Source organism: Notolepis coatsorum, assembly GCF_963971535.1.
Source record: "Notolepis coatsorum genome assembly, chromosome: 6".
NCBI lineage: Eukaryota > Metazoa > Chordata > Actinopteri > Aulopiformes > Paralepididae > Notolepis > Notolepis coatsorum.
Window position 1 is genome coordinate 164355704 of NC_140170.1, and position 26139 is coordinate 164381842.

General features: G+C 43.6%; 1 protein-coding gene across 1 annotated transcript; it reads right to left on the minus strand.

Moving 5' to 3' along the window:
• Positions 1-4212: 4212 nt before the first annotated feature.
• LOC311229725 (apolipoprotein B-100-like) lies at positions 4213-26139 on the minus strand (the record flags this gene model as incomplete). The annotated part of the gene is made up of 27 exons (XM_084315803.1): positions 4213-5214; positions 5934-6120; positions 6371-6833; positions 6954-12995; positions 13124-13497; positions 13607-13716; positions 13841-14004; positions 14257-14429; positions 14508-14709; positions 15376-15506; positions 15839-16018; positions 16119-16324; positions 16444-16611; positions 20969-21172; positions 21264-21443; positions 21543-21738; positions 21894-22105; positions 22208-22354; positions 22444-22558; positions 22676-23123; positions 23262-23347; positions 23469-23593; positions 23757-23909; positions 24093-24240; positions 25003-25148; positions 25274-25386; positions 26091-26139. The coding sequence occupies 27 exons, from the start codon at positions 26137-26139 to the stop codon at positions 4213-4215; spliced, it is 11724 nt and encodes a 3907-aa protein (XP_084171929.1).

Sequence of the window (26139 nt, forward strand, 5' to 3'; positions counted from 1 at the left end):
GTCTCTCTGGGGGATTCCCTGTCTTCCCTCTTGTATACAGAGCGGTGTTGACAGGGTTTTTTCCCTCGGACGCGTCATATGGGACCCATATCTGTGTCTTGTTTGGCCGGCTTCCTGCCGCTCGTCCCAGACGGCATGGAGGGAACGTTGTCTGGTTTTCTTATTAGAATTACCATTGATGTGTTTTTTTGGTCTCGACGTGTACATAGCGCTGGCCCTGGGTGTTTTCGGTGTGGAACCACGTCATGGGCTGGCGCGCCTTGGTTGCTCATTCATATAAACAGCGTTTTTTATGCGAGCGACTGGGAAGGAGATTTTATCTCTTCCGAGCGCCAGTGTACTAGGTTAGACTCGACGACTCACGTTCATCTCCGGGGGGAGATGACGGAGTAGATCAAAGCATTGGCGGAGGGGTCTAACGCCCATGGGGTGGGCCACCAGTTCAAGTTTCAAGTTTCTTTAATAGTTGTCATACAGAAGTACAGAATACTTTTATATATATAAAATGCTTCTTTCTGTTACGCTCCAGAGACTGTGCTAGACAAAAGATAAGTATGAAATAAAATAAGTATAGCAAGTCAAAGTAAAAAATAGAAGTCACGTACGTAGACACAAGTGTTCAGTATGTACATATGTACAATGTTCAATGCAGGATAGCAGTAACTGAGTTACCATACAATATACTATGCAATATACTAATATACAATATACTATATAGTGCAGAGTAGAAATGGGATGAGGTACAATTTAGGTACAATTTACAGTAAGGTGTCCTGAGGTATGGGTTGTAGTGCAAATTCTTTGCCAATAAATATAAAGTGTGTCTAGGTGTTCTAAAGTGTGTAGAGTGGGTGCTGCAGTGGGCTGATTGTTTAATGTGAGTGTGTGCGGATGTGTGTGCTGTGAGTGCATTTGATGGTTGTTGCATAGTGTTATTGTTCATTGAGCAACCTGATGGCCTGGGGATAGAAGCTTCTTCTGAGTCTTTCTGTGCTTGCCATGAGACTCCGGTATCGCTTGCCTGACCGCAGCAGTTCAAAGAGGCAGTTGTTTGGGTGGCTGGAGTCCTTGATAATTCTCTTAGCCTTACCCCTGCACCGCTTGTTGTAAATGTTCTGGAGAGTGGGAACCCCCCCTCCAATTGTGCGCTCGGCTGAATGGGCCACTCTCTGTAGTCTGCTACGGTCTTGTGCGGTGCTATTCCCAAACCAGGAGGTGATATTGCCAGTCAGGATGCTCTCTATTGTACATGAGTAGAAGTTCTTAAGGATCTTCTGACTGACTTGGAACTTCCTTAGACGCCTGAGGAAGTAGAGGCGTTGCCGTGCCTTCTTCACAACACTGTCAATGTGTGTGGTCCATGTCAAGTCCTCGGATCCACCATCCCGCCAGGACCTTGACCTCTTCCAGGTAGGCCCTCTCGTCGTTTGCAGAGATCAGGCCCACCACTACTGTGTCGTCAGCAAATTTGATGATTGTGTTGTTGTTCCGCTGAGCCACACAGTCATGTGTGTACAGGGAGTAGAGGAGGGGACTCAGAACACAGCCCTGGGGGGCCCCTATGTTGAGGGTGATGGATGAGGAGGTGCAGTTGCCTGCTCTCACCACCTGGGGTCTACCCGTCAGGAAGTCCAAGACCCACTGGCAGAGGTCATAGTTCAAGCTCAGGTCCCTGAGCTTGGCTATGAGTTTGGAGGGGACTATGGTATTGAATGCTGAGCTGTAGTCGATGAATAGCATTCTCACATAGTTCCCCTGCCTCTTGTCCAGGTGTGATGCTGCTGTGTGCAGCACATGGGCTATGGCGTCCTCTGTGGACCTGTTGGGGCGGTATGCAAATTGCAGGGGGTCCAGGTTGATGGGGAGGGAGGAGCAGATGTAGCCCTTTACTAGCTTCTCAAAGCACTTCATGGCTATGGAGGTGAGAGCTACAGGGCGGTAGTCGTTGAGGCAAGCAGGCTTGGATTTTTTAGGTACAGGGATGATAGTGGACTTCTTCAGACAGGTGAGGATGACAGCCTGTTCAAAGGACAGGTTAAATATGTCAGTGAATACCGGGGCCAGTTGGTCGGCACAGACTTTTAGGACGCGGCCGGGGATGCCGTCCGGTCCTGCTGCCTTCCTGATATTCACTTTCTTAAAGGTCCTCCTCACCTCATGTTCTGTTACCCTGAACACTGAGTCTCCATCAGCAGACCCCCCCCCCTCCATTGCAGTGGTTTGTAGGCTGGTGTTGTTATTCCCAGCCTCAAACCTCGCATAGAAGGTATTGAGATCATTTGCTAAGGAGATGTCACTGTTCAGTTTGAGGGAGGTGCCTTTGTAGTCTGTCATCATTTTGAGGCTCTAGAGTCAGCCTGTTCAAACTGAAGTTCAATTTTATTCCTGTAGCGCCTCTTTGCTTCTATTACTGTCCTCCTTACGTTGTATCTCGCCACCTTGTGGTCATTCATGTTGCCTGCCACAAGCCCGGCGTTGTATGCTGTGGTGCGCACTTCACGGACGGATTTGTCTACCCAGGGCTTTTGGTTTGGGTAAACTCTAATTGTGGTAGTGGGGATTGTTTCTTCCACCAAAGTACGTACAAAGTCCAGCACTGTCTCCGTGTAGTCATTAATGTTATCTGTGTTATCGTGGAACACCCCCCAGTCTGTACATTCCAGTGCAGCTTGGAGTGCGCCCTCTGATTTGACAGACCATTTCTTCACCTCTCGCGAGACTACCGGCACGCATTTGAGTCTTTGTTTATACTCCGGAGAAAGAAAGATGGCCGCATGATCAGACTTGCCGAAGCCACTCGCAGAATGAGCCTTGTATCCACACTTGAATTGCGAGTAACAGTGGTCTAAAATGTTACCGTCAAGTCATTAGGAAGGACACAACTCTATCAGCTAAGTAACAATGTTCATCAAAGTGTTGAGTGCTACAGTGTGTAGGTTAGTATTAGGACAAGCGCATGACAGTAAGGTTAGTTAGGGTTAGACTTTAATTTTTTATTTTTTTTTCATTTCAGATAATGGTTGAAGAAGTGTGTCTTTAGTCGACAGCAAAATATTGGACGGGTTTCGGCTGTCCTAACTGTGCTGGGAAGTTCGTTCCACCATTGTGGTGTTTGCAAGTAAGGTTTTCACCCATAGCCACCCCAGCCTCCACCTGCGTTGGTTCTACTCTGTATTGTATGCAACTACTCTAGTGTTGTACTCTGTAAACTACATCCCTTATGGGGGATTTGTTCGCAGTGCTCCCTGCTTTTACCCAATAAGCAGTTTGTTAAGGCGATTACATCACAACTTGGGCAATACATCTACCATCAATACCCCTGGTTTCTTCGACTTGGGACACTTGACACGGGAGAGCGTGTCGAAGTGTCCTTGAGCAAACTTCTCCCAATGGGCAGGTTGGCACCTTGCATGGTTGCCTCCGCCATCGGTGTGTGAATGTGCGAGTGAATGGGTAAAAATGTGAGGAACAAATTGTAAACCACTTTGGATAAAAACGCTATATAAATGCACCATTTACCATTTACACAGTCTCATAGATGTGAAGCTAACTCATCTTATGCAACATGTGATGCCCGTGAGCTGCCACCAGGGGCACTAGTGAGCTAGTGATATAGCCAGCCAGCTTTGCATCGGAAACATTTCCAACATTTCAGTACTATCATGCTTGATTATTACAATATTTACACAATGTAATTTGCATACCCTTATTATCATCATTGACAACATGTTTCAACCATTGTCTCAAGCTGTTAGTTTTCTGTGATCTCACTATTAAAAATTTTTCCTCTTCAAACATACTTATATATAATACAACAAGTAATTACCAATTTTATCGAAAGTATTTGTAATATGATACCAACCCTGTATGATATAGCTTGGGTGCATCATACATTTTCAAGTATAGATTTCAAATTCAAATTCATTTCTAAATTCAAATTTAAATTAAAATCCCATTTAATGATAAACATTTGGACAAAAACAGATCAGTCATACACAATGCAATATAGTAAATGGTCTTTATTTCACACACTTATTGCATCTTATACGATACAGAAAGGTAGAGAAGAGGAACAATTTCAGCACTGATGATGATGATATTTTACACAGGTTGTTGCATATTAATAGAACGTTTCTTTTTAAATAAAGCTGAATGTCCCACGTTGTTCTGAGATGGTAGTGTTTCTTAGATTCCAGTTTCAGTCCTTTAGGCTTACTGACTGAGATAGAAGGGAAGGTCGATCTCAAGCCTTCCATCCTCAATCTTTATGTAAGCTTGGAAATCAGCAGGAGCCTGCTGCATAAAACCAGAGACGCCGTTTCTGATGGTATTCACCACTTGTTCGATAACCTCCGCGATGTACTGCAGGGTGCCGTTCACATGTTCCATGTCCACAACACTGTTGACTTGGTCCACAACGTTCTTGGCCAGGCCGACGAGGTTGGAATAAGCAGCATTGATGTAGATAGCAACGACATCAAGGATGTCAGACTTCAGGCTATTGTCAACAAACTCCTGAGTTCTGTCAACAATGGCCTTCAGGGTCTCACCAAGCTTCTCCAGGATCATGTCCAGGGTCCTCAGGCGCCTAATAAGATCCACAATTTGGCTAAGGGTGCTCTTCACTGCGTTACGAAGCTCATCTATCATCTGGGCTCCAGACATGACATGACCAATGGGCATAGTGACCTCAATAGTGCTGACCACATCAACAATGGCATTGAAGATATTCTCAGCATTAAGAAGCATCATTTTGAAAGCCTTTTCAAGCAGAGAAGCAAAGCTGTTGGTCAGATTCTTGAAGACCTCGGGGATAGTAGTCATCTCTTCAGAGCCGGGCAGCTTGAACTGGGTCTCCCTCATGAATTTGATGGCAGCATCCAGCATGACCTGGACGGTCTTCTGATACTGGACGACGACGTTCCTGAACAGGATGGACAGCTGGCTCAGTTCAGCAGCATGGTTGTTGGCAGCGGTGTATGCCTCCTCGAGGAGGTTGATGATGGCAGTCTTGAACCCAGCTACGAATGTGAAGAACTCGTACTTCTCACCAAAGTTGGTCAGTGAGGAGGTGATGGCGGGGAGTCTTTCCTTGAGTCCATTGATCATGATTTCAGGGGCTTCCAAGTTGAAGGCAACCTTCAGATCGATCTTAGCACCCTCCCTGGCAGCGGCTCTAACAACAAGGATGTCAACGTCCTCTTCAGGAGCCGACTGGAGAAGAAAAGAAAGGAGAGATCAGTGAACTTCAAGTTCAAGTTCAAGTTCAAGTTCTTTAATAGTTGTCATACAGAAGTACAGAATACTTTCATACAAAATGCTTCTTACTGTTGCGCTCCAGAGACTGTGCTAGACAAGATAGTATCAAATAACATAATAACATAATATAGCATGAATTTAGAAGAAGAAAATGAGGTCACAGTGTTCGGTATAGACATATGTACAATGTTCTGAGTTACCATATAATATACAATACACAATACTATGCAGTGTACTAATGTACAGTACTATCTAGTGCAAAGCAGAAATGGGATGAGGTACAATTTTAGGTACAATTTACAGTAAGGTGTACGAGTTTGTAGTGCAATCCTTCATCCATAAATATAAAGTGTGGGGAGTGGGTGCTACAGTGTGTTTGTTTAAAGTGGGTGTGTGCTATAAGTGTGTGGAGTGGGTGCTACAGTGTGTTTGTTTAAAGTGAGTGTGTGCGTGTGGATGTGTGTGCTATGTGCGTTTGGTGGTTGTTGTTGTGTAGTGTTCATTCATTGTTCGTTTAGCAGCCTGATGGCCTGGGGATAGAAGCTTCTTCTGAGTCTTTCATTGTCATTGTCCGTCTTTCATTGTCTTTCTCTCGTATAATGTGTATAATTTCAAAATGATTGATCATTTTAACATTTATTTGCACAGGCAGAATAGCAATATAAGATACTCACAGCATAACGGCCATAAAGTCTGGCGTTAATCTGGGATGGCACACTGCCATGGAGCTGAAGACCCAGGAAACCAGTTGATGGGGTGGAGATGGAAGCACTGACTCCATCTCTGCGGGCAGTGTAGCGGAAGTTCACATCAGTGAAGGTGGGGCTGGTGAGGTCCACATTCATTGTGAGGCGGGAGTCACTGAAAGACACATTTCTTTTGTCACTTTTCTGTGGTAAAAGACATTGAAGGTAATTTTAGGTTATTGTAATGGATTAAATGTTCAGGTCATTGGAATGTTTACCTTCCTTCTTCTTGGCGTTTCTTCCTGAAATAGGCAAATTACAGAAAAAAGATTGTCAATGTATGATCCGAGTAAGGAATTCTATGAGGTCAAATTGTCAAATCCCTAAATGTATAGCATGAAATGAACACTGAATAAAACAGTTACCTCAGGGATCCCTCAACAGCCAGGCTCTCATCCACATCAATTTCCACGACCTTGGTCTCCTCATGGTTGAGTTTGGCATTAGCAATCACCTTGGAGGTGGAGCGCAGGCCATCAGCATTGATGTACAGGTTAGCCTCATTTTTCATGGCTCCCAAAACTGCAAAGTCCTCAAGCACTTTGCCATCGATGTTAGCCTTTGTGGTTGTGTCCATGGAAATATACTCAACAGTTTGAACTTGAACTTGAGTTACCTCTGTCACATCCTTGACCTTGACCTTGGTCTCCAGCCAACAGCCCTCAACAGCCTCAGCAGCCTCAACAGCCTCAACAGCCTCCTCGGAGGTGGAGCGCAGGCCATCAACATTGAGAACATGTTGCATATCCATGGTCAAGTCAGCATGGGTCAAGACAGCCTTGCCAGTCAGGCTTAAGCCACCATTTTCCAAGCTTGCAGTGATGGCAGCTGTTGAAACACAAAGATCACTTTGGTAAATAATTCAAAATAAAACAAAAGAGATGTATTTAAGTAAAAGGCAATGGTATGTATTTTTTTTTTACAAGAGAAGAATGTATTTCAACTCACAGTCCAGATCATAATCCAAGAGGACAATGACGGAAGTGGCAGATGACTTGAAGGCGACCTTGAAGACAGGGGCATCACCCTCGACCTCAGCTGCCAGGCTTGTGGTGTACACTGGGCTGACAATCTTTGCAGTGGCAGAGATCCTCTGCTTGGGGGCAGTCAGCTCAACAACTGTCTTCTCGAAGATGGTGAGGTCACCCAGGCTGCTTGGCTGAGAGATGTCAATCTCAACATCAGCAGTCAAGGAAGAAGTTGGTGCAAGGTCAATGGTAACTTGGGCAACATGCTTTCCATTGGTGGTCAAGGTAAAGATGTTTGCCTCGTTGTTGCTGGCAATCTTCAGCACTGCATACACACGGCTCAGGGATGCCTCAACAGCCAGGTTCTCATCCACATCAATTTCCACGACCTTGGTCTCCTCATGGTTGAGTTTGGCATTAGCAATCACCTTGGAGGTGGAGTGCAGGCCATCAGCATTGATGTACAGGTTAGCCTCATTTTCCATGGCTCCCAAAACTGCAAAGTCCTCAAGCACTTTGCCATCGATGTTAGCCTTTGTGGTTGTGTCCATGGAAATATACTCAACAGTTACCTCTGCCTTCAGGCTGTGATCTGCCTCTGCCTTTCCACCAGTATTAATAAGGGGCAGGTTGAAATCACCCTTAAGCTTCAAGGTGGAGGCAGCGTTTACTTTGTTGTCAGTTTCTCCAACTACAAGATTCTGGTTGGCTTCCAGGTTGAGGATGGGCAGGGCAATCTTTGCAACAGTAGCCACAGAGATGGCAGCCTCCAAATTGTCAGTGTTCAGACTGAAGGTGCTGTCATGGGTACCCTCAATGTGAGGATTATCCAGGGACAGGGAGTTGGCCAATTTGATTCCTCTCTTGGTTGTCAGGCTAGTTGTGCCATCAAGCTTGGCCTGCAGGCTCTCAAACACAGAGACTGTGGTTGCACCCAGACGGAACACAATATCATCTTCATTGTACAGCCCAGTGTTGACATTCAGATTGATCATGGCAGACTTTAGAGACAGCTCTGTGATCAGATTACCAAGAGAGGGAATCTGGACCAGACCCATCACATCAGCAAGGGGTGCAAAATGGCTCTTCTGGTAAACAATCTTGGCATCAACATCAAGAGTCTGCTCAGTGGTTACCAGGATGTTCTTCAGTCCAGCATGCTCAAACAGGCTCAGATCACTGATGGCTGGGGTGCGCAACTTAATAAAAGGTATATCAAATTCAGGGATGCTGATGGTGCTTTTTAGGAAGTCAAGATTAGCCTCACCATCTACAGCAGCAAAGATGCCAGCCTCATTCTCATTGTTGTCAATAGTGAGTTTGTAGAAGATTTTGTAGTGGCCAAGACGAGCCAGAGCCAGAGTGTTGATCTGTTGGGCTGCAGACGTTATGGTGGCTGCGTAATCATTCTGCAGATCAATCTTGGCGGTCAGAGCCTCATTGAAGCTGACAACGGTACTTCCCTTGTTCTGGAAGTCAATGACAAACTCAACGGGACGGACAACAACTTTGATTGTATTGGAAAGGACTCCACTGACTAGACCAACCAGCTGTGTGTCATGGTTTGCCTTTAGCTCAAGCTTCATATCATAAAGGTTGAGATTTCCGGATACCAGCAGGAGGTTGTTCTTGACAACTGGGCCCTCTGCCTCAGAGCGGGCATCAAACTTGAAATAGCTGGGGATGACAGAATCAGCATTCACGGTTTGTTTCATCTTCAGAAGGGCAGTGTCTGTATCACTAGTGAAGGTCAGCTTGGCAGTTGTGGGTTGGATTGTGAACAGCAGGTCACTCTTATGGGTGCCTTCATTAGAGTTGAAATTGGAAGTACCCTCATTTCCAACAGTAAGAGTGATGGTGGTACCCTCCTGGCGAGCAACAGCCTTTGAGGTCACAGCAGTCTCACTGGTCAAGCCAATGAGGGGGATGATAAGCACATGGTCATAAGCGGTGTCAATTGTTCCAGACAGGCCTCCTTCAGTGGCAAAGAATACGTCGTTGACAAGATTAGCAGTGTAAGCTGTAGTGGTAGCTTTCACAGTGGTCTTAGCTGAAGCCTGGGCTGAGAGGCCATGGAGAGTCACAGATGCCTGGTGTTCAACTGTAAGAAGAATGTGGGTGTACTTCAGGGTCTCTGCAACAATCACACGGTGTGTCTCAGGAGCAGCGATGCGAGCAGTGGATTCCAGGTTGTAGCTCAGGAACTCAAAGCTAGGAGATGTAGCCTGGGAGGTCAAGAAAGCTGCCAGCTGACGAGTATTCTCCTCATCAACAGAGCTCTTCAGCTCTGCAGTGTTCGTGAGAGTGTAGATAGGAGAGGTGATTTTGAACTCACCATAGAGTTTACCAAATCCTACAATTGTGAGCTCAGTGGGGATTGTGGGTAGCTTGAAGTCAGGGATCTGGAGTGTCGCAACAAGCTTCTCTGCAGGCACATGAGGGAAAGCAGGGAAGGAGATCTCTGGAAGAGTTATCTCAGGGATGGCAATCTCAGGCAGGGCAGGAAGGTAGTTCATGGTCAGATCTCCAAAGAAAGCATCCACATCAATCATATGGATCTCAATGTTGACAATGAAATCAATGAGTGCAATGATTTTCTGCTTAATGTCATCAAATGAGATGATAGTGGCTGGCACAGTGTGGAAACCAAGGATAGTGAACTCAGGGAGGTCCAGCTGTGTTGGGATTTCAAACTCGTGAAGCTTGTCCAGGCTGAGCTTTATGGAGGGCACAACCAGGTCAGTTAGAGGAAAGGTGAAGGATGGGATTTCCAGCTCAGCTGTCTTCAGTCCAGTGGTAATTCCCTCAACAATCTGCTTAACCTCACTGACAATCTTTTGTTCTGCAACCAGCTTATTAATGACCTCAATCACATTGATGAGTATATCGGTGACGATGGCCAGACTCTTGGTGTAGTATTCACTCACCATATGCAGCACAGCGGTAATCTCAGCATTGACATCAATCTCAGTGATCTTCTGCTTCAGGCTCTCAGAGATTGCTGTCAGGTCATTAAGCAGGACTTGGTCAATGACGTCCTTCACAGATTTGATCAAGTCTGTAACCTTGATTTCCCTCAGGTGCTCCAAAGAGCCCATGACAGAGGATAGAACAAAATTGACAAACTCTCTTGTGGCCTCAAGTTTCTGGGGGATTTCAAGTGCCTTGATCAATGCATTTACCTGAGCAGTATACATCGAAATAAACTCATTTACCTCATCAGCAAAGGCATTGTAGTCAAATGACTTAAGCTTCTGTACAATGGTGTCAATATACAAATTCAGTTGTTCAATCACAGCATTCATTTCAGTGGCCTTGAGGTAGTTGAGGGATTCTTCCAGGACTTCGATAACCTTGGCAGGAATGTCAATGGCCTTCAGGCTGTCGGCTACAACCTGGATGGTGTCATCAATTTTGAATTGCTTGATGAGCTCCAAAGCCTTCTCCAAGATTACCTCAACCTTGTGGTCAAGCTCTAACTTGACAATGAGCTCCCTCAGCTTGGCATGGACTGCGTTGATGTTTCCAAGGATGTCAAAACGCTGGAGCAGTTCTTTGAGAGTTTCAATTGCTGTGCCAATGATGTTTGTGGGAATTTGTGCAATCAGCCCCTCAATATGGGCATCCAGGTTGAGGGATGAAATGAAGGCCTTCAGGTCTTCAGCCAACTTTGTAATATCAAAGCTCTCAATGACATTCTTCAGTGTGCTCACGGCTGTCTCCAGACTAGCCTTGACACCAAACTGGGTATCAATATCAGACAAGAAGGACAGGCTACTCTCCCTTAGTTTCTGGAGGTCAATTTGCTTGATTATCTCCTCAATGGCATCAATCACAGCAGCAATTATAGCTTTGATATCATACTCTTCAAGGAAGGCATTCAACTCCTGGTTGACTCTCTGGATCACATTATCAGCCAGGGTACCACTTGCAATAATTTCCTTGGTAGCAGAAACAATGATCTCCACACGGGATGCAATTCCAGTCAGCAATTTCTCAACAGCAGCCTTCAGGTTCAGCAGAGAGGCCTCCAGGTCATCAATGGTAATGACATATTCCTGGGTGAAAGCAATTAGGCCCTCTTTGAGCTGAACTGCTTTGCCCTCAAGGTTCAGTTCGGTAACAAAGTCACTCAAAAGCTGAGGGAGAGCCTCCATCTTAGCTTTAATGTCCTCATTGTTGATGTAATTCTGCAGTGCCTCTACCATGCTCACAACAATGATCTTGACATCTTCCAGAATAGCTGGGAAGGCCTCCAGGAAAGGTAGCTGAATAATGTGGCTCTCTGTGCTCTTATCGTACTTCAGGAAGCTAGCAACGGCAAACTCCTGGTTTTCACTGGACTCTGTGTTGAGGAAGCTAGTGAGGAGGGTGCTGGACACCTCCAGTCCAAGCCTCTCTGCATTGTTGTAGGCATTCACCTCCTGGCTCAGGGCATTGTTGTTCACCTTAGATTTCAACATCAGTGTGGCCCTCTGTTCATGAGGAGTCAGCAGTGCATCCAACTTGTGGTCAATAGTGGTCTCCAGGGAGATGCCATTGTCCAGCTGCTGGCTCACTGAGGCTCTGTGCTCCTGAGAGGCTGCGATAGCCAGTGGCTGTACCTTGAGGAGCAGCTTGCCATAGAGCTGAGCAGTCTGCTTTCCATACATCGTTACATCACCATCAGCATTGAAGATGGCATCGAGGTTGAAGTCGAAGGGAATGATACTGGCACGGATGGTGTGGTCAATGCGCAGAGGCTGGGAGTTGAAGCGGACATCATTGGTGATCCTAGCAGCAAGACCAACAACTTCAAGTTCAGTGTTTTGGCTCAGGTGAGTTCCAAGGAGTTTTCCACTGGTGCTGCACTTGGCATCGGCACTCAATTCAGCATAGTTGATCTCATAAGTGTGTTTGATCTCCTCTTCACCATAGAGAGCTTTCAGGGTTCCAGTCAGGTCCACCTTGTAGAGCTCTGCCTTCAGCTGAGCCTCATTGATGAAGTCGGCTGCCAGAACCTTCAGGTTGTTATTCACATTTGCAGAAGCAGTGTAGGGCTTCAGGTCAATGGTGATGTCATGAGTGTAAGAGGCATACTCACTGACAACAGCTTCAGCCTTAGAGTTGAAGTCAAGGCTAGAGAGAGTGATGGTCAGAGTGTTGCCATTATCAACCTTGATGTCACTCAGAGCAGCCTTGTTGTTAATGGTCAGAGTAGCCTGAGAGGCATCAAGTCCAGCGCTGAAGGTGTTTTCTAAGATCAGGGGGCTCTGGAGGGTGGTTGTTCCACTGGTGGCCAAACCATCCTTGTTCATGGTCAGAGTAGCCTTGTGAGTAGCTTCATTCTCAAGGATCTTCACATTGGCATCAGAGTTCAAAGCCAGGCCATTGACATCAAGGGTGGCAGTAAGCAGAGAGTAGACACGGTTTTCAGTATGGTCAGCACTGGTCTCCATCTTGATGTTGACTGCGCCAGCGCCAGCGGAGGCCTCAGCCTGGTTGTGGATCTTCATGCCGAGGGCAAGGGCATTGCTGTCACTTTTCAGGGTCAGCATGTTTTCCTTGAAGGAGAGCTCAGCAGCATTTGTCAGGACATCTTCAAAAGCATTGGTGTTTGACACAACTATCAGCTCACCATTAACAAGTGTTGCTGCAATGGTGTTCTGAGCCCGAAGAATGGTGGTGTCAATCTTCAGAGAAGAATCAACCTTTGCCTCTGGCCTGGATGGGAAGATGGAAATAGCCTGTGTGGAAATAGCATTGCCATAGATGGGTCCAGCTTTGATTGATCCTTCAAGGTTGCTCTCAGCAGAGATTTCTTCAGTATTGAAGCCAACCAGTCCAGTGTGCTCCAGATTGATATCCAGGCCAAGAGGACTTCTTGCTTCAATCTTGCTGCTGGACTTCAAACTGATCTTGTCTGTGATGGTTCCAACTTCCACGATGCTGATACTGGCTTCAAGGAGCTTGTGGATCACAGCTGTTTTGATGTGGGCCGTAAGAGAATCCTCGGAAGGAGAGCCAACAAGCAGTCCAGATCCTATTTGAAAGAGGGACAATGTTGTATTGATGAATTTGAAACAATTAATATTAAAAAAGAAGGGGAAAAAAGCATATACATAGCATATTATCTTTAATGATTTCAACAACATGGAAGTGCAATTGTACCTTCAATCTTGAGGGACAGGAGGTCCACTGGGGAGCTTCCCTCCACCTCAAACTTGGCTGAGTAGCTTGGTGTATCAGCAGCATCCTTGCCAGCAGATACAGAGGCCTCCAATTCGTACAGGTTGGTGCTTGCTTTGGCTGAAACCTCAGTCTTTCCAAAGAGGGGCACAGGCAAAGAGATGGTCTTAGGGATAAAAAGCTCTGGCAGGGGAATTTCAATGGAGGCGATCTCCAGGGCAAGCTGGGGCAGAGACAGGGATGGGGTGGTCAGGGCAGCTGGGAAGTTCAGTTCCGCTGTTGACTTTCCTCCAAGGGGCAGAGGGATGGCGATAAGGAGGCGCTCATTGTTGAAGTAGTAAGCAGCCTTGGCCTCGCTGTCAAAATATAATGATACAACAATAAGAAATAACACTCATAGTAATTGGATATCAGGTAGAAAGAAATCTTCCGCAATTGTTCCCACTTTTCCAATTCATAACTTACGTATTGAAGAAAAGTTTCTCTGGCAGAGTAATATCAGGCATGGCAGGAATTCTCACGTTCTGAATGTATGGGATGTGAGCAACATATTTCTCCAAATAGGTGTTGGCACCCTATTATAGAAAAGAAAAAGCTTGTATAAATATAAAATAAAATAAAAATCTAAGTTATGTAGGCCAAGATAATCAATGTATATAATATGTATGAATATATTTAGACAAATGTGTATAATATTACCTCCACAGACATGGTGAGGAAGTTACGGAGCTTAATTTCGGTCTGTCCAACCTGCAGGTCAAGAACCTCGTTGATAATCTTCTCAACTGCCTCAGCATTGGGAAGAAGATTCTGGATCTGAGAGTTAATTTCAGACTTGATCTCAGCCTCGATCTTGGTGTCATCTAAAAGAAGAAAAAAAAGTTCCATTCAGCATCACAGCCAAAACGTGCAAATAAGTCACAAACACAAACGTCTTTGGTGTAAGCCGAACTAGTGAAAATGTCTCGACTGACGGGTGCACTATAAATACCCTTAAGACAATTACTGCCCTAATAAAAGGGAATTTGCTGTTCAATGATGCAACATTAGAGAGGGTTGTAACATCTAGTCCACCAGCCTACCCTGAACAGTATAATATTTACTGTATATCTTACCATATTTCAAATCAATCTTCTGCACTGAGGTGGTCTCTGGGAGCTTGATGTCACTCTCAAGCTCAAATTCCACTTCCTCACCACGCTTCAGATTAGCCGTGAGAGTGACTTCACTTGCGATCATGGGGACGGTGAGCTTGGCCTGCAGCATAGCAGCATTCAAAGCATCCAGCCTGCGAAGAGGGAATCTGTGAGTCAACAGGCATAAAACAAAACAATTACGTGAATATAGTTTTCTATATTCAACTTACTTGGCACGGCCGACCAGGGTGAGCTCAGGGATGTTCTTGTTGATGATTTCAAGGGTGATGGAGTGAATGCCTTCGTCCTTGGTGCCATCGGCAACATGGAGCCTGATTCCAGCCTCCAGATCGACATCAGGGATCTCAATGTCAGCGGTGAGGACATTCTTCCTCCTGTTGTACTTCATGGCTGCTGTGGCCTCACCAGAACCTGTTGTTGATTCAGATGCTTTAAGTTGGGTGCATCACATGCAGTGAGTTTTGAGCAATGCATGAACCCCTAGTATAAATTCATGAACACTTAGGTTAACCACCAATCACCATCAATTACGTTAATTAAAGTATTTTTGCCTTTTTGCTATTATCAGTAATGAAAGAATGAAAGAGGGGGGAAAAACCTGATTGTGACTATGCCCAGGGTAGCTACTGTAAGAGGTTAACTATTTATGAACTCATCTGGGGGAAAATGTTCTACCACAAATATAGCTTTACAGTCACAGTCCTTTCTATGACTTTTTTCAAAATGGCGGAAAAATCCAATATGGCGGACGTCATAGGTCCTCATGGCAAATTTGTTGTCCATGAGGAGCCACGTCCCTGGATATCATTTTGGATCAGGTTCAGGAGTTACACTCATTTGAATAGTAAAATTTACCTGCAGGTGTTGTCAGAGGAAAGGTCATAGGGCCACCAGAATCAATAGGAATCGGCCTCTACTAGGCACGAATGTTCACAGAAAATGTGAAAAGATTCTGATTAAAGCTATTTAAGTTTTCACGCTCACGCGAAGGATCTTCCATGGCGGCAGTCGGGGGGGGGGGGGGGGCGGAAGATCCATACTATCACAGACACAGTCATTCGGGGATATAATAATTACCTTCAGCCTTCACAACCAACTTCAGAGCGTCAACCTCCTCGTTGGCATCCTCTCCCTCCATAAGGAGTGCGTAGGCGATGGTGGCAGTATACTCGGTAACCTCACCAGTAGGATGGAGCTCCACAGCAAGCCTATTGAGGTTGTCAATATTAAAATAATTACTTAGTTGTTTGTTACCTTATGATTAATTCATTTTAAGAACATAACTTGTTGAATTAAATGTTATCGTTACATATTGTACATTTAGCTGACGCTTTTTATCCAAAACATCTTATGAGTTCTGTACAACAAGTCAGCAGGAAGGGTAAGTAACATTGTTTGTCAAACAGTGTCGAACTAGAGAGCTACAAACTTACCATAGCAGGTAATATTATAGGCAAGGTAGATTCCTTAGTAGCAAGAGTGCATACTTGTAAAAGACAGTAGAAAGGTTAGTATACAGTATGTATTGTCTTGCACTTACTTGCTGTCTCCGGTGAAGGGGAAGTAGGGAGTTTCATGATTGTAGGCATCAGTGTACTGCAGGGCAGTGCAATACTTCATTCCAGCGAAGAAGGCAGTGCACTCGTGAACATCAACCTTATCCTCCACAACAGGGGGAATAGTCTTCACCTCTGCACCAGTCACTGCCTTGAAGGAGTTCCTATAATCGGGACAGAAGAAAGTAAACATTATTGTAATCTCATTCTACATGGGTTTGTATTTCAGCAAATATTTGTATGGAAGATCTGTCCATTGCTTACGTGATGCTGATGAGCTTGATGGGGTTGGTGGGAGCAGGGACGGTCAGCTTGACCTCGCCACTTCCGATGGAGATCTTGGCACTCAGTCCGCTCTCGTGGAACAGGTTGGTGTGCATCTCCAGTCCAGAGTTGATGTATTCGGGGATGTGGGAGCCGATATGGGTCACAAAATGAATGCCAACAGAGGGCATGAAGCTAACCTCGCTCTGTGTGGAGAAGATCAGTCGAAGGATGAGTCATACAACTGACAGATATACTGTATGTGATGGTTCTGCTAGACAAAGGTTGATGAACTGGTTATATGAAAATAAAAAGAATAGTTTACCAGGTCACGTGCGATGTTAAGTCCACCCTTGATACCAGGGGTGATGGCACCATGCAGGGCAAACTTCAGAGGCACACCAGTGGCAGTGGGCAAGTAGAATTCATTGTCCATGAAGATGTAGTGAGCGAAGATTTCGTTGTCAGTGTTGGTCATCGCTCCTTTCACCAGCTGTTTCAAATATTGTTAAAGTAGACGTTAAAATGTTGAATCCACGCAGTGATGAAAAAGATAATTCACAAATATACAATATAGTAAGGGCATTTTATCAGATATTTGACCGATCTGCAAACTAAATCCTTACCAACCAATTTCTTCACTAATGTGTTTGTAAAGGTGTGTAGTAAGATGTATTAAAAAGTTGAAGTTCAAATCCTGTATGTTTTTTCGTAACAACTACTCAAAGTTGAGGTACCGAATACCGATTTTCGAACAATCTAAAATGTTCAGTTTGGCCTTGGGTAACTTGTGAGGGGTCAAACTATGGGGTTTTCATGATTCTGAGTTGATTGCAATCATTTATTTTTCACTAAAATCATTCCTTTGTGGAAAAATGGCTATGCCCACCTCTCCCGCTCGGCCCCCCACCCCCCCACAATGCCTTTCCACTGCTAGCATAAAAATTGTTTGATTACTTTACTATTTGCCCTTTTAGGACTTATAATAATATATTATTATTATTATTATTATTATTATTATTATTATTATTATTATTATTATTATTATTATTATTATTATTATTATTATTATTATTATTATTATTATTATTATTATTATTATTATTATTATTATTATTATTATTATTATTATTATTATTATTATTATTATTATTATTATTATAGTTGGTTGGCATTCAGAGTGAGGAAGTTTAGAGTTAACATGCTGAAGCCATTTGCAACCTTCATTTGATCATGGACAGACTGCTTTTTACGCCTGATATGTAAGTATTATCTACATTTTTTACTTGAAATATTTCATGTCACTACTTTGGTAATGAAATGTAACATACTGTACAAGTTGTCAACTTTGCTTACTTGTTAGCTGTGTAACAGTAGGCGCAATAATATGGTTAGCTAGCTAACGTTAAATCCATGATGTATTACTCCATGATTAGTTGTCAACTTTTCTTACTTGTTAGCTATGTAACATTAGGCGCAACAACATGGTTATCTAGCTAACGTGAAATCCATGATGTATTACTCCATGATTGTATCCAACTACCATGATGTATTACACACCTCAAACTGAATCTTATGATCATTTTATTTTCTTGAATGCTAGCTTTCTGGCCCATTAGGTTACAGTGGTGTATTGTCTGACAGGATCTTTTGTGTTTAACGTTACTGTGAAGCAGATCTTCTATTTTCCTTTGCAATAATATCTATTACAATGTTAATCATCTACTGTACATGATATTGTCTTTAATGTCACAAAATAATGATATTATGACTGAATAATACAATGTTTATTCTACTTTGTAGGACATATTAGTCTAGCTGCAGTATGGATGGACTCGACTCCACCTTTGCTAAATTGTTTCATCTGTGAAAGCCCAGAGACACCAGCTCAGAGGCTGATACAGCCAACTCCTAAAGGCTACCCTACTTTTTTGGAACAAGCACAAGTAGTTGAAAATGCTAAGATTTTGGAGCGTTTGAAGGAGGCTCAGAACATAGGAAGACTCAGGTACCACAAAAAGTGTAAAGATGATTTATACAACAGATTTGTTGAAGTCACCAAGAACTCAGGCCAAACATTAAAGGCAGAGAAAGAGTCAGCAAAGAAGAGAAGATGCACTTGCTCTGACTTCAGTGCAGCTTCTGCATGCAGTTCTACAAGTTCATGGTCCATTCAGCTTCTGTACAAGAATGTATGCATTCTTTGCAACCAACCTGCATAGATCTACAAAACTTCCAGAGGAAGCTAGAAAGAGATACAGAGTGCCAGATAATTTGACTGCCGATAGACTGAAGGCAAGCTTGCGGAAGACAGCACAGAGTCGCGGGGATGACTGGGGCACTGAAGTTGTTGGACGTCTGGAAGGGATCAATGACCTTGTGGCAGAAGAAACCCTGTACCATTTGCGCTGCAAAACTCTTTTTGAGACAGGTGGCCATTACTCCAAGACTGAAGATAGAGGACAAAGGAAGAAATTGATGAGGAACGAGAGGCTGTTTTTGTTGAATTCTGTGATTGGTTAGACTCAGAACGCGAGCATGGGGTGATGACTCTTGACCAAGTCCACAAAAAGCTACAGCAGTTTGATCTGTCACCAGATAAGAGCCTCTATTCAAAGTATTGGCTAAAGAAGAAACTCCAAGATAAATTCCATGACACCTTGTATTTCACATCACAGGAGAGAAGGGCAGATGTGCTCTGCCTCAAAGATGACACAGACAACATTCTGTGAGAGCATCATGCTAATCTTGAGCATGGAGATGAGAAGACTCAGATCATAAAGACTGCACTAAAGTTTGTATGCAACGACATCGCCATGGTCGATCTAGACCCAAAGTCATATCCCACAGCACACAGTATGACTGACATCCTGTCATAGTCACGGCGAGAGCCTTCCTCACCCCTCATCCTCTCACACCCTTGTATGGGCAGCATCCGACCCCAGGATTCCCACGCTGCCAGTGGGACACTAATTGACACAGCTGTGATGGATTCCCTCGTCAGCGAACTACTACTTCAGCCCACGGATCCTGCTCTACCCTCGTCACAGTGTTAACCTAACTTCCTAGGTACGACAACAAACCCTAGCCTTGCTACTCTATCCTTGTTGAAATAACTTGTCCTAATCTTGTTCTCTCTGTGCCCAGGACCACCGCTCTGGTACACCTCCCACCTGGACACCCTGTGCTGCACAAGGAGTGCACCTGCTCTCGTCCATTGCACATTCTTGTACCTGTTGCACATTCTGATGTTGTAAACCTGTCTGCTTGGGGGTAAACATTAAAGCCAACCTAAAACGCTCCATTCTCTCTCCACCTGTGTTCTGCTATTGGGCTCCGCCAACCCTTGCCCTAACACATCCAGAGTCAGATGTTCCTGAGGCCAATAGTGAAGACCGACGAAGAGTAGCCATTTGGGGGCAGAACTTCATAAAGGCCTGTCGGCCTCGATCAGGAGTTTTGCCATAGATGGGGCTTGCCATACAACTTGATCATAGATTTGGGTCAAAATGGATGCTCAACAAGTTACACCAGCTGGGATACACAGAGTCGTATTCCGAGACACAAAACTACAAATACTGCTTCCTTAATGACAGGAATGGAGATGGCATCCAAGATACTTCTGATACTCTTTATACCATTGTGGAAGAAACTGATGAGCAGATCGATGATGAGGTTGCGGTTGACCTTGAGGATCTATCATTTACGATAGCCAGTGGAAGTGAAACTAGCCATCACAATCGGGTGGTCATGGAGGTTGGGGAAACAACCAATGTATTCACTCAGTTTGTCAGACAATATAGATTTAAGAATTGTCTCTATTCAGGGAAACATTCCTTTCCATTCAGTGGGTTGGATCAAAGTCACCTCTCCGGCACCATCTTTGCCAGATCCCCAGACGACAGCAGCTGTGAGTGAAGTTGAAGGCACTTGACAGAGCTAAGATCCTGAGAGGAGCTGAAGTGAAGATTCTTCCATTCACCAACAGAACAAGGACAGGGATAAACACCATCACATTTCTTCCCATTACTGAGCTCGCCTCTTCTGTGACACAAGACCAGCTACTCCTCACTCTGGGCGATACACTCTGGTCAGCAGAGTATGTCTCTGAACCCCAGTGACTATGGATGGACATTAGGTGTACATGGCTATGAGCCAGTCCCAACACTAGACCCCATGGCTCCTGAGGAGCTACTGCAGTTCACAAGCTGCAACTGTAACGGAGATTGCAGTAACCGGCGGTGCAGCTGCAAGAGGAATGGCGTTAAGTGCATCTCAGCATGTGGAGTCTGTAAAGGAATTTGCAAGAATTGTGGTCATGATGGTGGTGAGTCTGGAGAAGACTCAGAGATTGACTCCTGAAGTGATCAGCACTTGTAACTACTTGTAACTACAAATAAAGCTACTTTCGAATTTAAATATAAGAGTGGGCGTGGCCTTTTTTCAACCAAGGAATGATTTTAATGAAAAATAAATTATTGAAATCAACTCAGAATCATGAAAAACCCCTAGTTTGACCCCCTCACAAGTTACCCAAGGCCAAACAGAACATTTTAGATTTTTCGAAAATCGGTATTCGGTACCTCGACTTTGAGCAGTTGTTACAAAAAAACATACAGGATTTGAACTTCAACTTTTTAATACATCTTACTACACACCTTTACAAACACATTAGTGAAGAAATTGATTGGTAAGGATTTAGTTTGCAGATTTCCATATATTTCCCTTACTAATATGTATTCATTGAAAAGGTAAGTGTGAGACACTTTCAGCTGACTAACAGTGAACAACATATGTATGGGAAATGATTTAATAAAGTGAAATAATACAATTTAATTCATTGAACTTACATCGATAGGGAGCATCTTGAGCATGCTGTCAATCATGAAGAAAGTAGAGTAGGCCATCGCCTCCATGTCTTTGGTCTTGAGGTATCCCAGTTCATTTCCCAGGAGTCTCAGGTAAACCATAGCCTCGGGGGTCTCCTGGGCCTTCAGCTCACTCACCAGTTTATTGAGGTTGCGTCCGATTTCCCTCATGATGCTCTGGGTGGTCTAAGGACATTAATTACATTATGGTTATATGGTAACATTCTGGCATTTGACAGATGACTCTTGATACAGATACAACATGCATTTTAAGTACCTCTCTCTTCTTCCTGTCAGCCCTCAGAGCAGGCAGCAGGTTCTTCAGGACTGCGTTGATCTCAATAGGCATATGGTCAGAGACAAAGTACATGGTCTTCAGGGTGGTGTCTGGGAAGAATCCGTTCTCTCCGAACAGGGCTTCAATGGTTGGCTCAAGTCCTGTGCCTTCCATGCCAATCTTGAAATTGAAGAATATGTTTTAGTGTCATTTTGGAAACAATTAGTCCTTTACGTCATCAGTATTGCATCTTGAAAGAAAGCAATGTTTTTAATTTACCTCCAGCATGTCGGCGTCAACACCGAAGGCCTTCAGCGTCATTTCCAGCATGACCTCTTTGGGCAGGTGACTGGCACCCTCAAATATTATGTTGCTTTCAATAGATCCAAGCTTGTAGTTGCGGGAGAATTTGCTGGGATCCATGACACTTCCAACCTCATTACCCTGCAGGGCCTCAAGAATCTTCTCTCTCAGCCTGTTAGAAAGACAACAAATTAAGTGATTAAAGTACTGGCGGTGAGCATGACGCCTAATTAAGAAGCTTTGTAGAAGCAAAGGCCTGCCATTTGTCTTTTTTTTTTGTGATCAAATATTGGCCTGCCATTTGTCATACTGAGTTGTCTCACTTACGCTGCGGTCTCAGGCTCAGTTGAGGACAAGATGTTGGTCAGATGGGAGATGACAAAGCTCTTGGCCTGTTGGTCATCCTCAATGGGCAGGGCAGCAGCCAGCTGGGCCAGTTCACTTGGCTGGGGGTCCTTCATCAGCACCAGGTAGGCAGCAACACGCTTCTGCAGGGGGCTAGCACTGTCCAGAAGGACCTGCATGAGCACCTCTCTGCCCTGTGATAGGAAATCACATGTGTCATATTAAGAATAAATGGAACAAAGAAAATAATTCTCAATCTCAATGATTAAAGGATTACAATCTTTAGTTTGACTTGCCTCCTCGGGGACAGGGGTCAGCCTGAAGGCCTGGATGGCAGCCTGCTGGACAGCTGGGGAAGCGGCAGCCTGGTTCACACACTCGATGACAGCGGTCCTCAGGGCAGGGCTGGCAGCTCCCATGGCTGCAGCCATGTTTCCAATAACCTAAAACCAGAGAGAAAATTATGTTTTTGATCTTTAAATTCGTTTTTTCAAAAAAGAAAATAAACCAATGAAGACAGGCAGTCACTCACCCTCAGGGTCATGAAGGTATGGTCATTGTCACCAGTGCAGTCACCCAGCTGGGAGCCCATGAACTGAGCAACATCATGGATCTCAGGGACTAGTTTGCCCTCAGCCTTGTAGAATCTAGTAAGGAATATGATACAAATGAAAATTAGGAATCTAGTATTTTGTGCAGTACTTACAGTATTTGACACTTTACATTCCTTTGTAAAAGAATGCTAATTGGTCTTGTTCACTCACCTCTTGACAACATTGCTCAGGGCATACAGGATGGTCTTGCTTGGCTTGTACTGAGCCATCTCTAGCATGTCGTGGATCAGAAGGGCGGAGGGGTTGGACACCAGTCCCAAACCGAACACGGTGGCATCGACCTGAACCGCGGAGGTGTCATAGGTCCTGAGGATCTGCATGATGACACTGCTGCACTCAGGAGTGCCGCATTGGGCCAGGACTTGGTAGGTCAGGGAGGAGGAGATCTCAAGAGCCTCGGGAAGGGCAGGGCTCAGGGTCTCAATCTTCATTCCACGGACCATGGTGACAAGCTTGTGGAAGAGGTGGGCCCTCAACTCACCCTGAGTTGCAGGCAGAGTGGCCAATTCCCTCAGGAGGGCCAGACCAGCATCCTTATCCTGGATAACGTTCTTGTCCTCAGCAGCCTCCATGTGCAGACCCTTGAGGTTGGCCTCAACTGAAAAAACAAGACACAATTTCAATGATACAAGGGTTTAAAATAGTTTATTAAACCCTTTGACAGAGAGTCATTGTTTACAGTTGTATGCAAGTATGAATGGGACACAGCCACCCAAATAGAAAATGTGATTCATACCGATTTCAAAGTCTGTCCCGTCGTAGGCAGCAACCGCCAGCAGAGTCAGAGACTGTTTGCCGACGTTGGTCACTCCATTTTCTCCCCTGTGGCCAGACATGATATGTTTGAGACATACAGTATTGTACATCACACTTGTATATGTCCTTAAAGGTATTTAATGGAACATGGATGATTTGCAGAGAGCAGTATAAGTATTTGCCTTACTTGTGAGAGAAGGGTACCAGGATGTGGTTCTCAGTGCAGGTACCAGAGGTCATGTGCTTGTTGTCATTGTCAAACATGTAGTTGCAGGTCTGAGAGCTCCTGACCAGCTGGGCAAGAGGGTAGTGCTGCAGGTGGACAAATATGCATGGTATTGTACACAATCCTTTTAGAATTATTATTGCAGAACCACCTTAAAAATATATATATTTGTTTGTTTTTGTTTTAGGATGTTAGCTTGGAATACATTAGAAAATAAACCTAAGAATCCCTTTAGTTTGGATGTCTTACCAAGCCGGAGATGAGTGCCAGGGGGCTGGCGTGTTGTTTGATGGGGACAAACCCGTCGCATTTGGACAGATCCCTGTTGAGCGTGATGTCAGTAGCGATGTCCTCTCTTGCGTTTACAGAGTACTGGGTCTTGCACATGCCATGGATGGTGGGCTGTAAGGTGTGCAAACAGAATACATAATACTACATGAACTCACATGTCGGATTATATGACCTTATTATATGAGCAAACAGCTGTAACTTGGGAGTTGCCTTCACATGCTTCACTCTGAAAATCTTCACATTTTAAAGTTACAGTATTTGAGTGTTTTTTTTGGGCTGCTTTGAGTACAGTACCATGTTCTTGTTCTTCTCTTCCTCCAGCAGAGGCACAGCCAGGGCGGAGATGATACCTCTCTTGATGTTCAGGATGGTCATGGTCTCATCCTCCTCAGGGTACAGCTTGATGTCATACACACCATCAACCACAACCTTCAGAGGATATCTAAAGAAAGCAATGGGAGACATAATTATCCGTTGAGGTTGAGGTTTTTAAAAGGGGCCTAAAAACATTTATTTTTAAAAAGGCATTTGCCTGAATTATTCTTTTATTTTTCTATATATTTTTTTATTTTGATCTGTATGTTTCTTCCATTTCATTGGTTGTTTTATTCATTTTAATTTGTTTTTATTCATTTTATTTTTTATCTTTATCTCCTGTAGCACTTTGAGATTGTCACAAATATAAAGTGCATTACAAATTGAATTTATTATTATTATTATTATTATTATTATTATTATTATTATTATTATTATTATTATTATTATTATTATTATTATTATTATTATTATTATTATTATTATTATTATTATTATTATTATTATTATTATTATTATTATTATTATTATTATTATTATTAGTAGGTTAGGTTTACTTTATTTGTTCAAGGGGGACAGTGTACATTAATAAAACATTTTACAAATGTAAATGCACCAAATTTCAGCCAAAAGGCTAATTTCCATTGGCAGTCCCCCTGCCAGAAGGTACATGCTAAAATCCTGTGTGAAAAAAGGGTTAGCAATAAAAACAGAATAAAATCAAGATACATAACATTATTATAATAATTTTAATATTATTATTATTATAATTATGGTGATTTGTTCTATCCTAAAAGGGTTTATTTGTGATTATAAAGTTGCATTCCTGAGACCGCTTTTAAATCAAATAATCTTGTGTCAGATTGATTACAACAATTCAGCAACTTACTTCTCCATTTCAGCAGCAAAGGCATCCGAGCTGGGTGCAGGACCGAACACAGGGTGGCCCTCTGCGTCCATGTCCACCACCTCACTCAGGCTACAGCCAGTGGTGCGTACGATGTAGCTGCAGGTCTGAGGCACTTCAATCTCGACCTGTGAGGAGATTTGTTTTGAGCCTTTTTCCCCTGATGGATATGGCATTCCATGCACATCACATGGGGAGAATACAGGTGAAATGATCTGAGACCCAATGGTCAGCGGCGTATCACATCATCTACCTTGCAAGAGCCCTTGGGTCCATTGTGGAGACTTGAGGCTCCGGTGATGGCATTTATGGACTCGGCTTCGTACTGGTATTCATACTTGTTGAAGGCTTTGTACCTTCCATCCACTGTTGGAGAAGATAGTGATTTTATAATTTTTTTTAAAGTATTGCACACTGTCAATACAGTGAGAACTATGATTCATTATGGTCAATATGTTCAAAGTGCAATAACTACATTACGAGTTATACAAACATGTTGGGGGAAAATCCCCTCTAAACTAAAAAGAAGTCTGTATTATATTGTGTACATATATATAACAATATATATAAAATTGTGTGGGTGCAAAGACTTATCATGAAGTCACCCCATAATTTGGGGAGTCTGAATGACTTAGATAATTGCTGTGAAACCAACATATAAGATTCATGTATAACTAATGAATGAATGAATAATGAATATTTCACAAGAACTGGAACTTACACAGGCATGATGGTTCATCTTGGGCATCTGTATGGAAAACATGCAATTTACATGAGTAAATCAGCATCACACAAACTTTAATTGGAATAAAGTGCTTTCATTTAAGTCTTAGACTTAAGAATTAGAATGATTCTATTATGCAAAATAGCAAGAACACACAACATTAAACACCATTTCACCATTAATCTCATTCTGAATTGTATGTCTACATACTTTACTCAATATGATTCAATTAGGCATATAAAAAACTAAAAAACAAACATAAAAGCATAGAAAAAATCAAATAACTTACAATACAGCTTAAATGTTTAGTTTCTTCTACTAAAGAAACAGTTCTAAAGATACTTACAAGTCAAGGCAAGCATGCTTAAAAGCAGAAAAAGGCAGAGCTTCCCCAT